The 22,598-nt window shown below is 32.3% G+C and overlaps 2 protein-coding genes across 2 annotated transcripts; both read left to right on the top strand.

Moving 5' to 3' along the window:
* Nucleotides 1–4,243: 4,243 nt before the first annotated feature.
* LOC112751666 (ATP-dependent Clp protease ATP-binding subunit CLPT1, chloroplastic) lies at nucleotides 4,244–6,759 on the top strand. The gene is made up of 6 exons (XM_025800879.2): nucleotides 4,244–4,689; nucleotides 4,781–4,816; nucleotides 5,077–5,186; nucleotides 5,803–5,982; nucleotides 6,211–6,338; nucleotides 6,419–6,759. The coding sequence occupies exons 1-6, from the start codon at nucleotides 4,475–4,477 to the stop codon at nucleotides 6,458–6,460; spliced, it is 711 nt and encodes a 236-aa protein (XP_025656664.1). The 5' UTR covers nucleotides 4,244–4,474; the 3' UTR covers nucleotides 6,461–6,759.
* A 2,049-nt stretch (nucleotides 6,760–8,808) lies between these two features.
* LOC112751667 (cleavage and polyadenylation specificity factor subunit 1) lies at nucleotides 8,809–22,340 on the top strand. Its single transcript, XM_025800881.2, has 26 exons — nucleotides 8,809–9,436; nucleotides 10,199–10,345; nucleotides 11,173–11,326; nucleotides 11,777–11,912; nucleotides 12,543–12,688; nucleotides 13,201–13,296; nucleotides 13,433–13,485; nucleotides 13,587–13,718; nucleotides 14,175–14,226; nucleotides 14,325–14,447; nucleotides 14,673–14,807; nucleotides 14,948–15,076; nucleotides 15,439–15,516; nucleotides 15,765–15,905; nucleotides 16,534–16,628; nucleotides 16,936–17,132; nucleotides 17,358–18,142; nucleotides 18,689–18,769; nucleotides 18,873–18,938; nucleotides 19,037–19,114; nucleotides 19,432–19,659; nucleotides 19,761–19,892; nucleotides 19,999–20,175; nucleotides 20,445–20,630; nucleotides 21,047–21,423; nucleotides 21,566–22,340. Exons 1-26 carry the CDS (start codon nucleotides 9,099–9,101, stop codon nucleotides 21,678–21,680), a joined length of 4,377 nt encoding a protein of 1,458 aa, XP_025656666.1. The 5' UTR covers nucleotides 8,809–9,098; the 3' UTR covers nucleotides 21,681–22,340.
* The last annotated feature ends 258 nt before the right edge of the window (nucleotides 22,341–22,598 follow it).

Here is a 22,598-nt window from a genome sequence, read left to right on the forward strand (position 1 = left end):
TATTAACTTTTAAAAAAATAAAAATTGAAGAATTCGAGGCCTCCACTCATCTCCGATATATCCATCCCTAATTTTATGTATTATGGGTACAGAAACATGTACTAATATTATGTTAATTGATAATGTTTCATACTCTATTACGTATGATAATATTCCAAAACATGACATTCGTAGTAAAAAATATTTTATAACAGTATAAAATAGTTAAAGAATAAAAAAGTTAAAAATTAAATAAAATATTTTGGTTTTATAACTTACATAAATAAATAATAAATAAAATATTTTATATATAATATTATAAAAATATAAAAAATTATAATTATTAAAAAAATATAATATAAAATATTTAAATTATTGATAAAATTTATCCTAATTTTTTATTAAATGTTAATCATTTTTATTAATACATAATATTTTTTAAAAATAATATTAAAATTAGAGATGCACCAAGACTAGTGTCAAAACCTGTTATGTCGATATGTTTAGTGTCAAAATACTATTTACTACAAAAATAAAATATTTGCCTTTTAAAATTACGGAAATACAATTTTTACAGTTTGGATACGAAAATGTAACTTTCTATAAATCTATGTAAATCTATGTAACTTTTATAAGCTAATTTCAAAAAGTAAAAGTTTTACCAAACCAAGTCTAAATGGTTGTTAACATGGCCAGACCTTTGAAATGCTTGTCCCTAGTGATGTTGGGTATGTTTGGGGTTCACGTTGGGGAATAGAAAAGTCCGTTTGAGCGTCTTGAACGTCCCATTGTCATGTTTGGCAATTTTTTGGAACCCCTAACCTAAAAGTGCTTTCACCTCTGAACGTACGTTCATGTGAACTAAAAATTCAAGCTTTTGCGTTCACGTTGGGAAGGTTAATTACCGTGGGAGAAATTAGGTAAGAAATTTATTCCATATCTACCAATTGTACCCTTCATTTTTTCTATAAAAAGGATGAACATAACCACATAATTTCACAGTAGTTCTCTGTATGTTCTTGGTTACAAATTTTTTTTCCAGATTTGTTTTCATCACTGCTAAGGTAAAGATTTTAATTATATGACAACTATTGTTGATATAAATTTTTATTTTTATTAATTTTTATGATATTTTTATTATTTTTTGTTTATATAAATTATTTTTTTATCCTTTATTGTACTATATTTATGTTGTGTATAAAATTTTTTATTTTTTATTTGATTTTATTTATATGAATTTTATTTACTTTTTATTATAATTTTTTTGTTCATATAATATATGTTGTTGGTTGTGATTATTATATACTATGTTTGTATGAATTTTTTTTGTTTTTGTTTTTTATTTTTATTGTACTTCTTACTATACTTAATTTTTGTTTTTATTATACACTAATTATAAATAACAAAAGAGTCATAAATAATAAAAATTTATAGTCCAAAATGATACTAAATTAAAGAGTACTAACGACACTAAAATAAATTATAAAATATTTTTTTTGTTTAATATTATAAAATGTATAGTACTCCCTTTTATATTTTTATTTCTTATTTTTTTTAGTTCATATGAATTTTTTTTATTATTTACCGTTCTTTATGTTTAATATGTAAGGTGTCTTTTTTATTTTTATTTGACTTTGTTCTTTTTTATTTTTTACTTATTTTTATCATTGACTTTTTTTTTATATTATTTTTTTAGTGTTCTAATATCTCAGGTATGTTATTAATTTTTTTTATGGTATTCTTATTATTTCTTGTTCATATAAATTCTATTTTTTTTTCTCTTTTATGCATTGTATTTATATCTTATACGAAATTTATTTTATTTTTTTTATTTGATATAGTTTATATAAATTTTTTTCTCTTTTAAAATATATTTTGTCAATTTTTATATGTTACTTTAATTTAATAAGTAAATATTAACTTTATTATAAAATGAATTAATAAGATTTATTTAAATATCTAAAGTAAAATAATAGAATAATATTTAAAATTATTTTAATTGATGTCTCTTTTAGTAATTTTTTATCTAAAAGTGATTTTAAGTAGTATAATCCAAACAACATTTATTTTACTATAATCCATTTTGACACAAAGATTGCCAAACATAAATCACAAACTTACTTTTCATCAAAATCAAGTTTCCAAAATCAATTCTATGCAAACTCCCGTTTGCAAACTATAATCCAAACACACACATTGTAGGCTTGCAACTTCTCTTGAGGCTTTTTTTTTTTTTATTTTAAATTTATCATTCTTAAGTCACAAAAAAAAATTATTAGCAAATATATGGAATTATATATTATTCAAATAATAAGGTTTAAAATTTTAAAAATTTAAATTATATTTATTTAAATTTTAAATATTTTGGAGTAAAATATGTTATTATTAATAAAAATTTGAGAATATTATTTAAATAAATATATATAAATATACATATTAAAAATTTAAGAATAAAGTATTGTTTTTGTCCCCAACGTTTGGGGTAAGTCCTATTTGTGTTCCTAACGTTTAAATCGTCATATTTCTATCCTTAACGTTTATAAAAGTGATTCAATGTTATCCTACTATCAAGAAGAGATTTTTAAAACTCAAACTAAAGCGCTCATGATGTGTAATTGATGGTAGGATAACATTAAATCACTTTTACAAACGTTAAGGATACAAATAGTACGATTTAAACGTTAGGGACACAAATAGGATTTATCCCAAACGTTGGGGACAAAAACGATACTTTACTCAAAATTTAAAATATTATTTGAATATATGTACTAAAATTTTGAATGAGTTACTTAAATTAAAAAAATAGAATTTAAAATAGAATATAATTCTATTTAATTCAAATTATATTACATTAAATTAAAATAGTTTGAAAAGTAAATTTAAATTAGCACTGTACAAATCAATCATTTGCATAAAATTAAATTAGATTGAAAAGTATAAATTAAATTAATATTATCTAAATCGTTTAAAATTATATCATTTTTACAATTTGAATAAATTTAAAATGTACTACAAAATATAGTCTTATTTCGTTGACAATACAAATGATAGATGTAAATATATTCCACTCACTCTAGGTTGATATATATAGTGAAACTAGTGTATAAACCATTGGACCCCTACCACGATTTTTTTTTCAAATGCTTCATCAACGTAAATCGGTTGCATTTTCGTATTCAAACTGCGGCTTGGTTTGGTAAAATTTTTTGAAGAGGTGCTTGTGCTTTTTAAAAGCTCAAGCTCTTCATTTTGTGTTTGGTAAATAAAAAAAAATCATGTGTTTGTGTTTGCAGCTTTTAAAAGATCGAGGTACTTTTGAAAGCACCTAAGATAAAACATTTTAAAGTTGGTTTGTGCTTTTCAAAATTTAAAAATCTAATATAACTTCATATATGTTAACTAATTTTTAAATTTAATGCTTGCATTTAAGTCTATTATAGTATTTTTAAATTTTAAAAGTTATTTCACCAAATGCAATTGTTGTTGCTTGTGATTATTAAAAGTAATTTTTAATTTGATTTACCAAACATAAATATTACAACTTTTAAAAAACTATCTTTTAAAAAGCTATCTTTTAAAAGTTAGCTTTTATAAGCTACTTTTAAAAAATAAAAGCTTTACCAAACTAAGCCTGCAAAAGTTGCATTTCTATAATTTTGAAAGCCAAATATTTTATTTTCATAAATTATCCACAGCTATTATACTGAAAAACTAATTTAAGAATTGAAAATTTCAAAGAATTACTTTCACCATATTGATTATTTTATTTTCAACTAAATTTTAACTTGTATATGAATAAATAATTTTTTAACAATTTTATTATTAGATTATTAAATTATAAACATATTATTATAAAATAAATTAATCTTCTTTTAAAACAACAAAAGAATCAATTGACCTCACAAAAATAATTATTAAAAACTTTTAAACAATAAAACTTTTTAAAAAATAGAGCATATCATATAAATTTTTTAAAAATTAATTTGAGTGTTTAATAGTAAAAGATTTATCCTAAAATGTAAAGTAAAAAAGTTAAAGCCAACAAACTATAATTTAAATACAAGTTAAATTAGGTTTACTTAATCTTTTAAATTTTTTAAATTTTGAATTTAAAAAATTGAAAATTAATTAATTATTAATATAAATTAATGTGATTTTGTTTAATTTTTGGTTGATAACCTTTTATTCCATATATTTTTTTTTAAATAATATAATAAATAATAATCTTTTTATTTGTATATAAAAATTTTGAATTCGAGTCTTTATTTAATTTAAAAAAAAAAAGGTCCAAGGATATTAAGAAGTGTTAGAAGTGAAGAGTGAAGAGGGAAGCCAACTTGGCGAACTTGCAATCTCAAAACTGTCTTCCCCAACCTGATTTCAGATTTCTAAACATGATATGAAATCCAAAGCCTCCTCCTTTTTCTTATTCTTAATTCATCTTCCAACCCCTTTTCGCTAATTCACATAATCTCTCTCTCTCTCTCTCTCTCCAATGGCTTCCATTCCCACCCTTTCCTCTTCTTGTATACCTTCAATCTCTCCTAATAATGTTTCAAACCCCACCACCAACAACAATAATCTACACTTCACATCTCTCTTCGGAACCAGAATCACCATTCATCGCCTCTCTCCAATCCCTCCATTCCCCTCGGTGAGTTGCAGCACCCGTGCCACCACTGCAACGGTGTCCTTTAGTCTTCCCACCACGTAATTCTTCTCAAACTCAATTTGGGTTTCTTTAATTTTCCTCAAATTCGCTTAAAGTTGATCACTTTTTCCCCCTTTTTTTTGTGTGCAGGAAACCCAAGGCGGATACAATTGACAAAATCCCACAGTGAGTTCATTGTTATTGTCTTTTATCACCAGTTTTAATTCAATGGATTTGAGTTTCCTTGCAATTTAGCTTAATCGTTTGGTTTTCTGTTATTTCTGTTATCATCATCAATTTGTTGTTGCCAGCTGCATAATTTAGCTAGTTTCTTCAGCTGAAGTAGTTTGTTAGTGTGTCACTACTTAGGAGCTTATACACATTATTGTATATACTTTCAGATTGTTTTTCTGAGGGCCTGTTTTGTTTGGTTTGGATTGATTTAGGTGGTCTGCGAGGTCTATAAAGTCTTTTGCTATGGCAGAATTGGAAGCCAGGAAGCTGAAGTATCCCAACACAGGAACCGAAGCGCTTCTCATGGGGATTTTGGTAGAAGGTTTGTTGTAATTGGATGCCTTTTGAAATTTCAGTAATATATAGCGATACCATGCTTGATTTGTGTTTTGCCATGAAGGCTGTGATTCATCCACTGGACTTGTGCAGTATCCATTGATTGAATGCATAATTGTGTCTTATAAATTTCAGTTGTAGCTTGCTTAATGCTACTGGCAGTGAACTTATCCGATTGCATTACCGTTTGCTTCATATGTTTCCTTTTTAGGAATTACTTGTATCGAAGTTATGTCTTAAGGTATTGGTTATTTTGTGCAAGAACCAAGTGCGAGGATGTTAGAATGATGTAGAGTTTTGTTGCAGTGTTTGAAACAAGAGCAATATGATATTCTTTGAATAAATAGAAATGCAATGGTAAAGTTTCATGGTTGTAGATCGTGGGAAGGTCAGGTCAGAAATTGGATTGGATACTAAATGAAATTTGATTTCCAACTTCAGTCTTAAACAGCAATCCTGAAGTGTGTGCTGTCTTAGCTCTGATCAGAAAGCAATGCCCTTCCATCTTGATTTCAAGTTGAATGAATCCATTTTCTAAATTTATAGCTGTGTGCCTTTCTTCTACTCATAAGCGCTACATAATTTTTTTTGTATTCTTTTAGGAACAAGTAAAGCTGCAAAATTCTTGAGAGCCAATGGAGTTTCTCTTTTCAAAGTACGGGAAGAAACAGTAGAGCTACTTGGGAAATCTGACCTGTATTTCTTTAGCCCTGAGCATCCTCCATTGACCGAACCAGCTCAGAAAGCCCTTGACTGGGCTGTGGATGAGAAATTGAAGTCAGGTATTATGGTTTCTGCCTATCAGTTCCATGCCAAAATTTGTTCAATAAATGAGTTAGACTTTGCACGAAATTTAAATGAAATATATTTTGGAAAGAAACTTTGAGTTGTCTTGTGCCCCATCTGAAAACGATTTTAAATGGTGATCTTGATCTTGCTTCCCTCATTATACCTTATTTACTTTTTGATGATCTCTTTTGTCACTGCTAAAGTTATGACATAAAATGTAGGTGATGGAGGCGAAATAACCGTGACTCATTTACTTCTTGGAGTTTGGGCCCAAGAAGGATCAGCAGGTCGCCAGATCTTGTCCACTTTAGGTTTCAATGATGAAAAAGCCAAAGAACTTGCCAAAGAAGTAAGCCTCAAGTTCTGTTGTTTTGGCTCCGCGGGATCCTCAGTATCGAATTAAACTAGATGGTTTTTCGTTTCTTGCAGATTAATGAAGATGTCGATTTGAGCTTTAAGAAGCAAGCTTGAGAAATTCCTTGAAAGTAGATTGATACCTTTTGATCCCTGGCATTGCAAGTTCCTTGAGAAAATTGACTGTACTCTCCCTTGTTACAAGTTCCTGCATTGATGTACTTGACATGTATGTCAAATACTGTTGTACACTAATTGGAGATGATGCTTTTTCTCATTCTTTTTTGTTTCAAGTTTTGAGGAGGTCAAAATTTTAAGTAGCTTTTTATGGCTTAATCTTAGTCTCACTGCTTTACGTTTCCTTGTAAGTTGTAACAACTTTTTGAATTTTAGTTCTATTTATACCTTTTTCCTTACATTGAAGCCATTCGTTCTCTCTTCTTATTATTATCATAAAATTATAATGTAATGGAACGTCAGACATTATTTTGATGGAGATAATAATAAATTAAAAAATTGTTGGCTGATGAGGTTTTTTAATTCAAGTTTACTTGACAAGGCAGAGAAATGGTAGAAGAATTGCTGAAAGTATGTTATGAAGTTAAAATCATGTTGGTTGTAATGTGGATGTGTTATTTTGGACTAAACCATCTGGATTATAATTTGCAACTTTTTCATCATTTTGTTTACAGTTCCAAGATTATATGATTTTGGCAAGAGTAATAGCCTAATAGGAGATAGTGGTTATGGAATTTCAACAGAAAACCAAAGTTGATGCTAAGACAAAATGACATGGGACTATGAGAGTATTCTATCCATTTCTCTCTTTCCACTCAAAGCTTTGAATGAGATTATCCTTAAAGATGCACGGATGAGTTCACATGACTGGTTAGTGGTAATGGTTTTAACTTAATTAAATGGTGAATGTTAGAGAATCAATATTTTTAATGGAAAAAAAATTGGAAGTTGGTTAATGTTAGCTCAAACACAGTAAAAACAAATGAAAATATGTTGGTCAGCTGATATTTTTGATGTTTTAATCTTTTTTATCCTAAGTAAGTAGTTCCTTTTTCAAATTGTATTGGCAATTCTCAAGTTGAATAATCCATTGCCTTAATCATCCACTTAAAGGCAAATAATTGGTTATAGGATGTTTTCCATTTCTAAGGTAGATTCAAACTTTCAACCTCCTTAAGATATCAAATAATAAAGAGTAAAATATCGTTTTTGTCCCAACGTTTGGAGTTATATCCTTAACGTTTATAAAAGTGATTCAATATTATCCTACTATCAATTATACTAACAAATCAGATTATATTTTTCAATTATTCTCACTTGGATGTGTTCAATTTTAATATTATACCCACTATTTGTGTTTAGATTCAATTATGTCCCTAGAAAAGTGAATTATGTAAGTGTTGTAAGAATTAGTTTCAACATTTGATGAGCTATTTTTCGGAGTAGATGATCAATTCTACACAGACATTTGTATTCTAACTTCAAGAAGAGATTTTTAAAACTCAAACTAAAGCGCTCATGATGTGTAATTGATGACAGGATAACATTGAATCACTTTTACAAACGTTAGGGATACAAATAGAACGATTTAAACGTTAGGGATACAAATAGGATTTACCCCAAACGTTGGAGACAAAAACGATACTTTACTCAACAATAAATTATCTATTGATAAGACAAATTTAATTCGATTAAACAATTTATCATTTTAAGTTGTGAGTTAAAACTTAACTTAAATAATTGAATTAAAGAGATTTCTATTAAAACCTCTTTAGAATTGGAGCCAAAGCTTTTATAGAAAAAAATGCAAAATTTAGTTTTCAATGTATTTATTAAGTATTTTCAAATTATTGTTTCACGTATATAAAAGAGTGGCTAAAATTTTTTATATATGAATATTTTTAGTGTGAAATACGAGAATATTTGATTATTTTAATATTTTACATTGCTATTTTGTAAAAAAAAAATTATTTTAATTATGAAAAGATAAAGGGCTTGTTTGGGTGTCATTTTCGTAAAAGATCTTTTATAAAACTAAAAATGATTTTATGTTTAGATATCTCATGTAAAAAGATTTTTTTATCTATCAATTATATGTTTGGATAAAATAAGATAAAAGTATTTTTTTATTCATTTATTATGTGAAAAACATCTTTTTTTTTTAAAAAAAATCTTTTAAAAAAAATATAAATTGTAACTTCTCAAAAAAATATTTTTTTTTTTATTTTTCTAGTACTTTTACTTTTACTATTAAAAATTTGTAAATACACTAAAAAATAAAAAATATTTTTTTTTATATTTAATGCCGCCCAAACAAGCACAAAACATTATTGACATTTTGTAAAATTATACAACAACATATACCACATAGTGTAGATCATCTTTAAAGAATTCACCACTCATAAGTCATAATCCAATATATAAAAAAAATTTCAAAAAAAGTATGTAAATAAAATAAAATAAAAAATGGCAAAGAAATGTGATGCCGGTGTGGTTTACACTTCACAACACAGGTTCTGAGTGACGATGGTTGTGTGTGTTGATGTGAGTCTTCATATTCATAACACTCCCGCCAAACAAAAAAACGCAGAAACCCTAATTTCTTCAGGGTTTAAGCTCATTTCTTCAATTCTTCTTCCCTGAGCTGAAAACCGAGAATTGAGAAGAACAAACTGTACTTACCAACTTACATTTGAAATTTTCACATTCCAAAGATTTAATCTTTGAGCTAAACAAAATGAGCTTCGCGGCCTACAAGATGATGCACTGCCCAACCGGCATCGATAACTGTGCCTCCGGTTTCCTCACTCACTCACGCGCCGACTACGTTCCACGCGTCCCTCCTCTTCCCGCCGACGACCTGGACCCTGACTCAGACTGGCCCAACCCCGCCACCCGCCGCGACCTCGGCCCCATTCCCAACCTTATCCTCACTTCTGCCAATGTCCTCGAAGTCTATGCCGTCAGGGTCCACGAGGAATCTGCTAAGGGTCCTCCGGCTGCAGCTGAGTCCAGCCGTGGCGGCGTTTTCGACGGCGTCACCGGGGCCTCACTCGAGCTTGTTTGCCATTACAGGTTTTTCTGCTTCTTTTAAATTTGGTTGTGCCGGGAATTTAGAATTGAAATTCAGCAAAATGTACTCTTTGTTTAGCTTGACTCGGTTGATTATATGGATTAGATGGAATTTAGAATGTGAAATTGGAAGTAAAGTTTTGATTTTTGAATCCCCCAAACACAAAGTTACTGGTACAATGTGGTTTCAGCTATGGAAGTTTAGTCACTAGTTGGTAATAGTTGTAGGTGTACACAAGTGATGCTAATATATGAGTTTGATTAGTTTCAGCTTATTTCAGCTGTTGGTTTTACTGGCCTAGCTGAGTCGAGCTGTCTTGTTGGTGCTGGGATTTAGAATTTGAAGTTCAGAACGAAGTTATGGTTTTATTTTTTCTTTTTTCTTTTACTTTTTGACTATTGAAACTAATGAGTATACTGCGGACTGAGGTATGTTAAGTAAGCAGTAGTGCTTGGATTTATAATGAGTTAATGGAAAAATTGATTTTCTCTTATTTAACATTATATGGCTACATTGTGGCTTTTTACTTAACTATATTCTTTTATTGACTTCATTATTTTTTAGCCTCTTATATGTTGAATTGATTGCTAAAATGACATGAGCCGTGAATTTAGAGTGTTATACTTGGCATTTTCCCCCCAAAGTAATCAGCATATTGTGGTTGGCTAGTCTCTATTTGATATTACCTTATTGACAAGGGGATATGCCTTTAATCTGTTGAATTTACTGATGATTTGGTGTTTGGGCTTGTACTTGTGATTCAGGTTACATGGTAATGTTGAAGCCATGGGTGTGTTGAGCATTGGAGCTGGTGATGGTTCTAGAAGGAGGGATTCAATCATCTTAACTTTTAAAGATGCAAAGATTTCAGTTCTAGAGTATGATGATTCTATTCATGGACTTCGTACAAGGTGAGTGGTTGCTTCTATCTTTTGGTCTGTTAATTATTTGTTAGTAATGTATTTTTTTTTTTGGGAAAACGGCTTTGCACTTATATAGACTGAAAACTAGAAGGATCTTTAATGGGAGGTTGGGAGATGAAAGAAATCCTTGTAACGTGCACATGTTCAGCTGAAAAGTGTAATCCTGGCAAGCTTTATTTTCTGTTGGAGAGTTAAATTGCCAGATATTGTGGAGAGCTGACTCCTAAACCCTAAAGCCCTAAGTTGTCCTTCTAAGACATTGTGGAGTCCAATTTTGAGTATTTTTATTTTTATCCAACTTTTTTTTAAAAAATTATTTCTCTATCCACTAAGCTAGTCAAAATGGAGACTTCGCACACATTTAGTTTTGCTAGGATTCCACCTTTTAGTTGCAAAAAATATTAATGTTCCTTGGTGGCAATGAGGAACAACTAAGATATCCATCCAATGTAGTTGCTTCCATTGAGAATGAAGTTGAGGCTGGTCATAATCTTTTGTACTACTCATTGGTTATATGTGTGCTTAAGTGTTTCTGATTACAGAGAACTATACTATTACTAATATCTATGATTCTTCAAGAAATTTCTGCAATTCTCTTTCTCCTTCTCTTTGTCCCCTCACTGATGTCCCTTCTTTTATTGGGGTCTATCTGTCTATGTGACAACTTAAAAATAATGTTATTTGATGGCAAAGTGTTCTTTTATAGAACTTGTATTCACTTATGATCTCAGGTACTCTTTACTATATTTTGTATGCATGTCTGTTTTACTAGCCTAAAGGATGAGGCTTAACTATAATCTTTTCTTTGTTTTTAGTTCCTTGCATTGTTTTGAGGGTCCAGAATGGCTTCATTTGAAAAGAGGAAGAGAACAGTTTGCAAATGGTCCCCTGGTAAAGGTTGATCCTCAAGGCAGGTGTGGTGGGGTTCTTGTCTATGATTTGCAAATGATAATACTAAAGGCTACTCAGGTCTATTATCCTTCATACTTTTCAATTTAAAAAATCGTTGTAGTATCAATGTATCTTGTGAATTTCCCTTACTATCTGCTCATCTTTAAAAAAAAAAAAATTTGTGTTTAGAAAAAGAAAAAAAAAAACGAGAATCCTCCAAAAGATAGCACAAAGAACATTAATTAGAAAAACAATTAAACATGTGGCCTAAGCTGGCCAATCTCTTTACATGGATGACATGGGAGTTCTCTTTACATATATATCTGTTGCTAAAGTAACACAGAATCCACCTACATTCATGTGTAATAATTTTATTGCATTATGTAATTCAACTAATATCCCAAGTCTGATAGAATGCACTTTGAATATATACCATTTATTAAGTGTATTTTCTCATGGGAAATTTTCGATGTTAAGTATAATTTGGTGGACTTTTAATTTTCTTAATTGGTGTTTTATTGCTGTCAGGCTGGTTCTGGTTTAGTTGGAGACGATGATACCTTGGGTTCTGGAGGTGCAGTTGCTGCTCGTATCGAGTCATCTTATATGATAAATCTACGGGACTTGGATATGAGGCATGTAAAAGATTTTACATTTGTTCATGGTTAGTGTAAGAGTATCATTTATTTGTGTTTTCTAGCATTTCAAAAAATCTTAGTGCTTCTTATACAGATAGATTACCATTCTCACCTAGGTTTTAGTTGTAATGTTGTTTTCAAGAAAAATATGAGTTGACTGATTAAAATTTATAGGCATAATCAGAATGTCATAGATTCTGTCCGTTGCACACTTGCATACCTAAATTGGTGTTCAATTTATACATGTATTAAATCCAAGAATGGAGAAGATAGAAGAAGAAAAAGTGTGTCGGGGATCAAATCCAAATTAATGGTGATAGATTTGGTGTACAAAAGTAAAACACATATCAAGGTGTACAAATATCATTCTCCTTTTTCTATTATTCTATATCTCTGTCTCTGTTTGGTGGGGCTTTAAGCATGTCAATGTACCTAGTAATTTTTGGTTTGCTTGAGGGGACCTTTGTACAAATAGTTTACTTAAGTGTTTATTTGATAAATTTTTTTTTGAAAAGTAGGTTATAAAGTCATTTTCTATTTGGATATGTAATTATATATGTACTTCTTTTAAGTGTTTTAAAAAGTGTTGCTAAAAAAACTGTGGAAGTGTTTCTCAAACCGTTACTCATCTGAAATTTATTTAACTTTGTGTATAGGATATATTGAACCTGTTATGGTCATCCTGCATGAATGCGAGCTTACTTGGGCTGGGCGTCTCTCGTGGAAGCACCATACATGCATGATATCTGCACTTAGTATTAGCACAACTTTGAAGCAGCATCCACTCATTTGGTCAGCTGTTGTAAGTGCAATATAGATGCCTTGATGGCGCTTCAACATTTTACCATTTTGCTAGATTGTGACTCTAGAAATATCGAAGAATTTAATAGAATTTCTGTCCCATCCTTGAATATCTTAAGTTGAAGTGTTTTGAGGTATGGCTGGTTTACTTAACCTGGCCATTTGTGACTACTACTCATTTATATATATTTAGTCTTATCTATTTTTATTCTGCTAGTCATTGGTTTTGCTTACTATTGAATGGTAGACAAATGGAATGACACAAGAGTAGTCTATAGTGTATACTGTATTCAGTATATTGAATTATGCCATCTTTTTTCTCCACAACTTACTCCTTGAGTGTGATATTTCTTTTGTAAGTTGTTAAGCACAGTGAAATCCTTCTGTTTTATATATTTTTGAATGATATTTTGCTTGGAGATTCCAGAGTCCAGCATCTGTTTGTTTCTGCTGAATTTTCCTCCTTTTTTAAAGATATAATTATTTTCTTCAAATTGTGTTTTCACATGTCAGAATCTCCCCCATGATGCCTACAAGCTTCTAGCAGTGCCCTCACCAATAGGTGGTGTTCTTGTAATTGGAGCTAACACTATTCATTATCATAGTCAGGTAAGTGTATTGCTTTAACATAATCATACAATTGCTTCTCAACTTCTGTCAATTAGAAAGATATGTTAACTGAATTTTCAATCCTCCATTTTAAACAATATTTGCAATAATATAATTATATAGGTCATTTTTGCAGTCAGCTTCATGTGCATTGGCCTTGAATAGCTATGCTGTTTCACTTGATAGCAGGTGGAGATTTTTTTCCTTTGTCTTTTAATTGCCGTTAAAAGTTTATGGCTATCTATCCATCATCATATCTTCAGCACTGAGAGGTTTTAATTCTATTTCAGTCAGGAGATGCCAAGATCAACTTTCAATGTGGAGCTTGATGCTGCCAATGCAACTTGGCTGTCAAATGATGTGGCCTTGCTGTCAACAAAAACTGGCGAACTGCTATTGCTTGTGCTTGTTTATGATGGAAGGTTTGTCATTCTTTTTCCATCTCATTCATTCATGTTCTTGATGTTGTGGGTGATATTTTCGTTTAGTTGTTTGGCAGCTGGAGAATTTATATTAGGATTATGCTCCATATAGGGAAACATAATTATTTGGGAAAGGTGAATTTTCTTGCTAGTAGTATTCCAAATAACTATTGTCAACATTTCAAACCTTTCACTTTTATCCCACCCCGAAAAAAAAATCAAATCTTTCAATGTTCTTTTTTCCCTCCTCCCCCTGATAGGCCCATGTCACAAGGTAGAGGATAATCAATTTTAAGATTTCTGGATTTGACATAATGGATAGAGAAAGAGAGAGTTAATGTTGTTATTTGCTGCAATTGCCTTAGCTTGCATTGTACTTAAAATGACTGTCTGACTGATCACAGAACACAATTATGATTGAACCATGTATACTTAAACCAACAAATTCAATTCCAGGGTCGTGCAGAGACTTGATCTTTCCAAGTCAAAAGCTTCAGTTTTGTCATCTGTAAGTTTGGAAAACCTTGCATTTCGTGCTATTGCTGTTGCAAATTTGATTCTATACTTATCGGTTAGATTGAGTTTAACTTTTTGAATATCTTTAAGGGTATAACGACAATTGGAAATTCTCTGTTTTTTCTCGCGAGTCGATTGGGAGACAGTATGCTGGTGCAATTTTCTTGTGGATCTGGTGTTTCAATGTCATCGTCTAATAATCTAAAAGAGGAGGTGCACATTTAATATCTGGAACTTCTCTGCTACTTTCTTTCGATGCTGATTGTCAATTTTTTCAAGAGATTTCTGTTTAAACTAGGAACCCCCCCCCCTCCGGCTCCGCGGGAACAAAAAAAAAAAAAATCTTCAATGCATTTTTCAAGCAAAACTCGCTGTTGTAGTTTCTGTTACTGGTGTTATTATTATCATTATCTGTAAAATTCTCCTCAACATTGGTAGGTTGGTGATATTGAAGTAGATGCTCCTTCATCAAAGAGATTGCGAAGGTCACCTTCTGATGCTTTGCAAGATTTGGTTAGTGGCGAGGAGCTTTCATTGTATGGATCTGCACCAAATAGAACAGAATCAGCACAGGTAGTGTCTCATTTTGCTTTTGTACATAGAGTAAGGTGACAACAGGATATGGAGTAGCCATTAATGTCTTTTTCATTTTTTTTCTCATTAGAATTCTTTGGTGTATTGCACTTACTGAACTAGTTATATTTTGGCTGCAGAAAACATTCTCATTTGCAGTTAGGGATTCATTGATTAACGTTGGTCCTCTAAAAGATTTCTCATATGGTTTGAGGATAAATGCTGATGCAAATGCTACAGGGATTGCCAAACAGAGTAACTATGAATTGGTCAGTCTTTTTCCATGACTGGTCACTTTGTATGATTTCATGGGTTATTACTTTACGCACTTAATCCAAGCACTAATTACTTGCTAAGATTGGGCAAAAAGGAAAGGTGTGGGAGAAGAGGGAGTGAAGGAGGCCATTGTAGCAATTGATAGTGATTATGTATATTTGGCATAGATACATGTTTAATCCCTGAAAAATAGGATACTCCCTCTTCGAAAACCTAGCATAAATGACCCATACTTTTTCATTTTTTTTATATTTTATTTGTCTCTCTACCAGAAGGGTCATTTACAGTCATCTTGTCTAATATTAGCACTGTTTACGATTCAATAATTTTGTTTTGCATATCTTTATTTACCCAGGTGTGCTGTTCTGGTCATGGAAAGAATGGTTCTATCTGTGTTCTTCGGCAATCAATTCGCCCAGAAGTGATAACTGAGGTTTGTCTATTTTTTATATTATATCAGCTGGTTGTGTTTTTATTTTTCATTTGTTTACATGAAGTACCTCAAATCTTGCTGCCTGTGCCTGTGACATAACTTCAAAATTTATCAGTAAACCCATGTGCAGCCCACCTAGTTTTTCAGTTTGCTGAATGACCGATATCTAAAGATTCTCTAATCAAAGTTTCAAAAGGAGTGAAGTGATATGAAATGAACCCGTATTTTCGCTTCTTGTATCATTTCAGGTTGAACTTCCTGGTTGCAAAGGAATTTGGACTGTTTATCATAAGAGCTCACGGTCTCATAGTGCTGATTCCTCTAAGATGGCTAATGATGACGATGAATATCATGCATACCTGATTATAAGTTTGGAGGCTCGTACTATGGTAATCTTCTTAATAAGTGTTTTATGTTTTGGTAGGATAACCTATGATTTGTAACATGATTCCTCTCTCTCTCTCGGCTATCAATTTCATAATCATGTGTACTCTGCAGGACAACTGAGGGGTTAGGGCTTAGTGTAAAAACGTGTTAGGATTGCTTTTAAAAGTTTAAGAATGGTGCATGGCTTCATGAACAAGACTCTTGAGGATGCAAACCTAGTTTGTCATTCTTTTCTTGGAAACACTATTTACTTGCTGTCATGGTTTAAACTTTAACAGCTTAAGTTTAATGGAGATATAGTTTTTGGGATGATAGTCTATGTTTTTTTTTTTTTTTATTTCAAGTTGTTTTGAACCTCTGTCAAAAAAAAAAAAAAAAAAAAAAAACCGTTGTTTTGAACCAAAATAAGCTTAATCAACACATGCATAGTAGCAAAATGGGTGTGTTCATAGCTTATTATTTTTTAAGCGACATCTTTTATTGTGGTTTATTCTCTCTCTTTCCAGTTAAACATTCTGCTTGATAGAAATCGGTGCTCTAGAACTTCATTGGATTTCTTGCAAACATGAACAAATAACAGCAATACATTTTTGGTTCCTTAAAGTGACATTTTTTTCCTGCTGTCATCAGGTACTAGAAACAGCTGATCTTCTTAGTGAGGTTACTGAAAGTGTCGAGTATTATATTCGTGGTAAAACACTTGCTGCAGGAAATTTATTTGGAAGGTGGGTCTTTTTCTGCAATTTGTTTTTGCTATAATCAATTTATTTGTTAATTATTCAAGTTTCTATAAGAAAGGAACTTATTTTGAAGATGACTAGTATCTATAATTGCTTATTACTTTCAGTTTATCAATGTTTACCATTTGTTTGAAATTTTATTAATTTTTTGTCATTGCATTCTTACATTAGCATGCCTATCAGCACTCACCAGTAGATGCAGAAACAGAATGTGTATTTCATCTTCATCTGTATATATGCTGAATGTAGACTAAAATTACAAGGATATCACTAATCCTGGATTTGTTTGTAGGCGTCGAGTTATCCAAGTTTTTGAGCATGGTGCTCGAATTCTTGACGGGTCTTTTATGACCCACGAAAAATTTTTTGGATCTTCTAACTCTGAATCTAATTCTGGATCTGAGAATGTGATGGCGGTTTCTGTTTCTATTGCTGATCCATACGCATTGATCAGAATGAGCGATGGAAGTATTCGACTTTTAATTGGAGGTAAGCCTTTGTTAGTTTTTTTTTCCTCCACCATTAGTAGTTTGGTTTCGCATATCTTCATGTTCAATTTGTTCTTAATCATATCTTTTTGTTGCTCACACACTTTTGTTACCCGTTTCATTGTTCTGTAGACTCATAGGTGTTGCTCAGAAACATTTCTTTTTTCCTTCCATTTCTTTCACCCTTAGTTTTGATGCCTTTCCTCCTATAAATTTCAATTAACAGATCCTAGTACCTGCACCATTTCTGTTACTACTCCGGCTTCACTTGAAAGCTCAAAAGGATCAGTTTCTTCTTGCACACTGTATCATGATAAAGGGCCTGAGCCATGGCTAAGGAAGACAAGTACTGATGCATGGCTTTCTACTGGTGTTGGTGAGGCTATTGATGGTGCAGATGGTGCAGCTCAGGACCATGGAGATATTTATTGTGTTGTGTGTTATGAAAATGGTAGCCTTGAAATATTTGATGTGCCCAATTTTAGTTGTGTTTTTTCTGTGGAAAACTTTATGTCTGGAAAGAGTCACCTTATTGATGCTCTGATGAAAGAGGTGCCAAAAGATTTTGAAATACTGGACAGAGGTTCCAATGGCATGAGTGGTCAAGGCAGGAAGGAAAATGTTCCGGATATGAAAGTTGTTGAGTTAGCCATGCACAGATGGTCAGGACAGCACAGCCGTCCATTTCTTTTTGGGATTTTGAGTGATGGAACAATTCTTTGTTATCATGCCTATCTTTATGAAAGTCTAGATGGTAATTCCAAACTTGAGGATTCAGTATCTGCAGGAGGACCAGCTGGTCTTAACAGTACTAATGTTTCCAGGCTTAGAAATTTGAGATTTGTTCGGGTTCCCATGGATGCATATGCCAGGGAGGAGACATTAAATGTATCCCCTTGTCAGCAAATTACCGTTTTCAAGAATATTGGTGGTTATCAAGGATTCTTTTTATCAGGGTCTAGACCGGCTTGGGTTATGATGTTGAGAGAGCGATTACGTGTTCATCCACAGGTAAGAAATTCAATTTGATTGTCGTATATGGCTGTTTTCCCATGTTCTTGCATGGCCCATGAACATTGGCATTTTAAAAGTATTACCACCTTCCTTCATTGTTGGTGGTGTGTTTAATGAACTTGCAATTAGTCCTTTGCAGAAAGCTATCTTATTCCTTTATTAAAAATTAAAATGTTATACATAAACCCAAATCTTGTGCCCAATGGACTGTGCATCCTGTATTGTCTTAGAAGTTATTTGTCACCTATACTGTAGGCGGTTCTTCTTGTTCACTGGTATTCCTGTCATATTTGAGCACCTATCCTGTTTGTGTAATAGGCTCAGGATTAGGCATTGTGTCAATTGTAAATGCCATTGTAATACAAATTGCAATATGCTGTTGATAGGGCTGCTTGCTGTGCTTGAGTCATCACCATGATGACACATGACTGTATTTTTCTGGCTTGGTTATAATGTAAAAAGAAAAAGATTAACTATTTTTGTTGTAGATATTTTTTACATAGAAGAAATTTGACAAATTACCTAACTATTCTTCTGTGTCAGCTATGTGATGGATCTATTGTTGCTTTTACGGTTCTTCACAATGTGAACTGCAACCATGGGCTCATATATGTTACATCACAGGTATAGCATAGCATTAATATTTTCATGGATAATATGACAAACTAGATTTACGATTATTGCTGATTTTTTATTCTGTTACCCTCTCTTCGTCTGTGTCTTGTAGGGTGTTTTGAAGATATGCCAGTTGCCTTCTGGATCAAACTATGACTGCTACTGGCCTGTGCAGAAAGTGAGTACCTCTCTCTCTCTCTCTCTCTCTCTCTCTCTCTCTCTCATATGTATACAATCCCTTATTTCTTGAACTTTCTAATCTGTTGTCATCCTTAGATTCCACTGAAGGCCACCCCACATCAAGTAACATACTTTGCGGAGAAGAATCTATATCCACTTATTGTCTCAGTTCCAGTAAGATAGATGTATTCTTTTCTTTATTTATTACACCTTAAATATGATTATGAGTATTCCTTGTGGTTGAAATTTTTTATGATTGATGCATTAAAAGAAAAAAAAACCACAGTATATTTATTGTTATTTCCAACATTTGTGTTAAGAATCAGACATTCAGACCATATTAACTAGTCCTGCTCAGGTTCATTTTCACTAGATTGTGTCCTGTTTAGTAAGTTGCGTTGTAGCTTGTTCAGTTCATATATTATAAAATATTAATCAATTTGCTAATTTTTTCAGAAAGTAATCAAAACTGTTTATTGATATAAAACCAGGTTCCTAAACCACTTAATCAAGTTGTTTCTCTAGTTGAACAAGATTCCAACCATCAGAGTGAGAGCCAGAATCTAAATCCTGATGAACAAAACCGTTTTTATTCTGTTGATGAATTTGAGGTTCGTATTATGGAGCCAGATAAGTCTGGTGGCCCTTGGCAAACAAAGGCAACAATTCCTATGCAAACTTCTGAAAATGCCCTTACTGTGAGAATGGTTACACTGCTGGTAATTGTATTTTCCGAGTGCTGAATATGATAATAGAATAGATCATGTTTTTAGCTGCTTGGCCTCACTAATTCCATTTTGTGATTTTTCTTTTTTCATAGAATACATCCTCCAAAGAAAATGAAACACTTTTGGCTGTTGGCACTGCTTATGTGCAAGGAGAAGACGTGGCTGCTAGAGGACGTATCCTGCTGTTCTCTTTAGGAAAAAATACCGATAATCCTCAAACTCTGGTATCTTCGGGGTTGCTTTCTCAAAATTTGGCTGAATTTTTTGTCACTTGGCTAAACCTTGAGTGATGCCTTTTTTTGGACAGTTATTAAATGTTCATGTTCACAGGTTTCAGAGGTGTACTCAAAGGAATTAAAAGGAGCTATATCTGCCTTGGCCTCTCTTCAGGGCCATCTGTTGATAGCATCTGGTCCAAAAATTATTTTGCACAAGTGGACTGGCACTGAGTTGAATGGGATTGCATTTTTTGATGCACCACCATTACATGTTGTGAGCTTAAATATAGTAAGGGAGATTTCCTTAAATCTTTTATGAAACAATAGCAACCAAGCTTGTCCCATTTTTTTGGGTTTTTGGGGGGTTAAAAGAATTTTGAAATTATCTGTTCCCTGTAATTTTCTGAGAGAAATACGCTTTGAATGCTTACCTTAAATATATTGAACAAGTGCCGGTCAAGTGAAAAGAAAAAATGAAAATGAGAATGAGATAAATGGATGTTCTTGAATTAATTTCTTCTTACCTCTTTTAGATAATATCTGTTAACATTTTCCCAGGTAAAAAACTTCATCCTCATTGGTGACATCCATAAAAGTATATACTTCCTTAGTTGGAAAGAGCAGGGTGCTCAACTTAGCTTATTAGCCAAAGATTTCGGTAATCTTGATTGCTTTGCGACGGAGTTTCTGATTGATGGGAGTACTCTGAGTCTCATGGTTTCAGATGATCAAAAGAACATCCAGGTTGGTCTCAAGGCTATATGCTTCTGTGTTTTGTTTTATTTGTTTTTATGTGCATTTATGTCTTTTTTTTTTTTTTTCATAATGTAACTTGGGAAAGGCATGAAGTTCTGGCAAGTTACATTCATGTCATAGATTTTTATTTTTTATTTCTCTGATGTTTCATCCATAAAGCCAACTCCATCTATTGGAAAAAGGCTTGATTGTTGTGTATAATTATGTCTAATGAATTTTCAGCACAATTTCTTATGCTCCATACATATTTTTCTTTCTTCTTTCTCTTAATACATTCCTTATTCCAAAAATAAGAACCATGCTGCTTCTTGCTCTGAAGGTTATGTGACATCTGTTTCATTTTTCTTGCAAATTTTGGTGGCCTTTTCATTAATGCATATAACCTTTGTGATGTTTGCGAGCAGGTCTTTTACTATGCACCGAAGATGTCCGAGAGTTGGAAAGGACAGAAGCTTCTTTCAAGAGCCGAATTTCATGTCGGTGCCCATGTGACTAAGTTCTTGAGGTTGCAGATGCTATCCACTTCTGATCGAAGTGGTTCTGGCTCCGATAAAACCAATCGATTTGCCTTATTGTTTGGTACCTTGGATGGCAGTATAGGTTGCATTGCGCCTCTCGATGAACTTACATTTCGAAGACTTCAATCATTACAGAGAAAGCTTGTTGATGCTGTACCCCATCTTGCTGGCCTGAATCCGAGAGCTTTCAGGCAGTTCCAATCAAATGGAAAGGCCCATCGGCCTGGCCCCGACAGTATAGTGGACTGTGAGCTTCTATGCCAGTAAGTTCCATCTTCATCCAAACATTATTGTATGCGTATGCTATTGAGAAATTGAGTCAATTAATTTCACCATTTCATCAATTAATATGCTGGTTCCTAGTTTTGAAATGTAAAATAATATACTTGGTTTTCTTCGTCGCAGTTATGAAATGCTTCCGTTGGAGGAACAACTTGAAATCGCACACCAGGTTGGAACAACTAGATCACAAATCCTCTCAAATCTAAGTGATCTGGCTCTTGGAACTAGCTTCTTGTGAACACAGCCGTCGTCTTGCGAAATTCTAGCCTGTTATCTCACTTCGGCTTTTGATCCAATCCGGTAACATTCTTGTGATCGCCTTGTCGAAATGCGTGCAAGTGTATTATCCTTCAACCTTGGATCATAAATGTATCGCGGTTCTATAGCGTGCCCAGATAGGAGCAAGTTAGGCTCTAGAAACATCTAGAAGCTCAGATCAGATCTTGGTCGTTGTTTGTCAGCATCATGAATTCATTCTAACATTCTGTAATTACAAAAATGCATTTTGAAGTGCTCAGATGAAAGAATCACAAAACTTGAAATTCCTCAACAATATGCATGCATGCATGCATGCATGGTTTCACACTGTAACTGTTACTTTAGCAACCATAAACTGGGACGCCGGTTATTGCCAATCACTGGAAAAGAAAAAAGTTGTTGAAGATAGAGTATGATAGCTGATAATTAAGGTAGCAAATGCAAATGATAAAATCTCACCTTGAACTTTCATACTTATGTTATTAATTAAATTAGTTAATGTGATTATAACATTGTATCTATTTTTGAAAGGAAAATGTTGGCATGTGATTATGTGTGTCTGGATTGTCGCTTGTCAAATTGGAGTTTGAATAAACTTGATTTTATAGAATTGATTTCAATATAAGTGAATTTGTGCCAACATGGTTGGTTGTAGGATTAAATCTTTATAGAATTGATTTCAATATAAGTGAATTTGTGCCAACATGGTTGGTTGTAGGATTAAATCAGTACCCTTAGTCCCCACTTTTGAGTAATTGATTGTATATGAACTATATTTTTATTCGCCTTTCCACTTTGATAGTTGAAAGCCCTTCCTACGATTATATTTCTTTAATAATTACTATGATAAGCTACCAACGCAAGTTGGCACAGATGAATGAGAGTCTGTGTCCCTTAA

Source organism: Arachis hypogaea, chromosome 15, assembly GCF_003086295.3.
Source record: "Arachis hypogaea cultivar Tifrunner chromosome 15, arahy.Tifrunner.gnm2.J5K5, whole genome shotgun sequence".
NCBI lineage: Eukaryota > Viridiplantae > Streptophyta > Magnoliopsida > Fabales > Fabaceae > Arachis > Arachis hypogaea.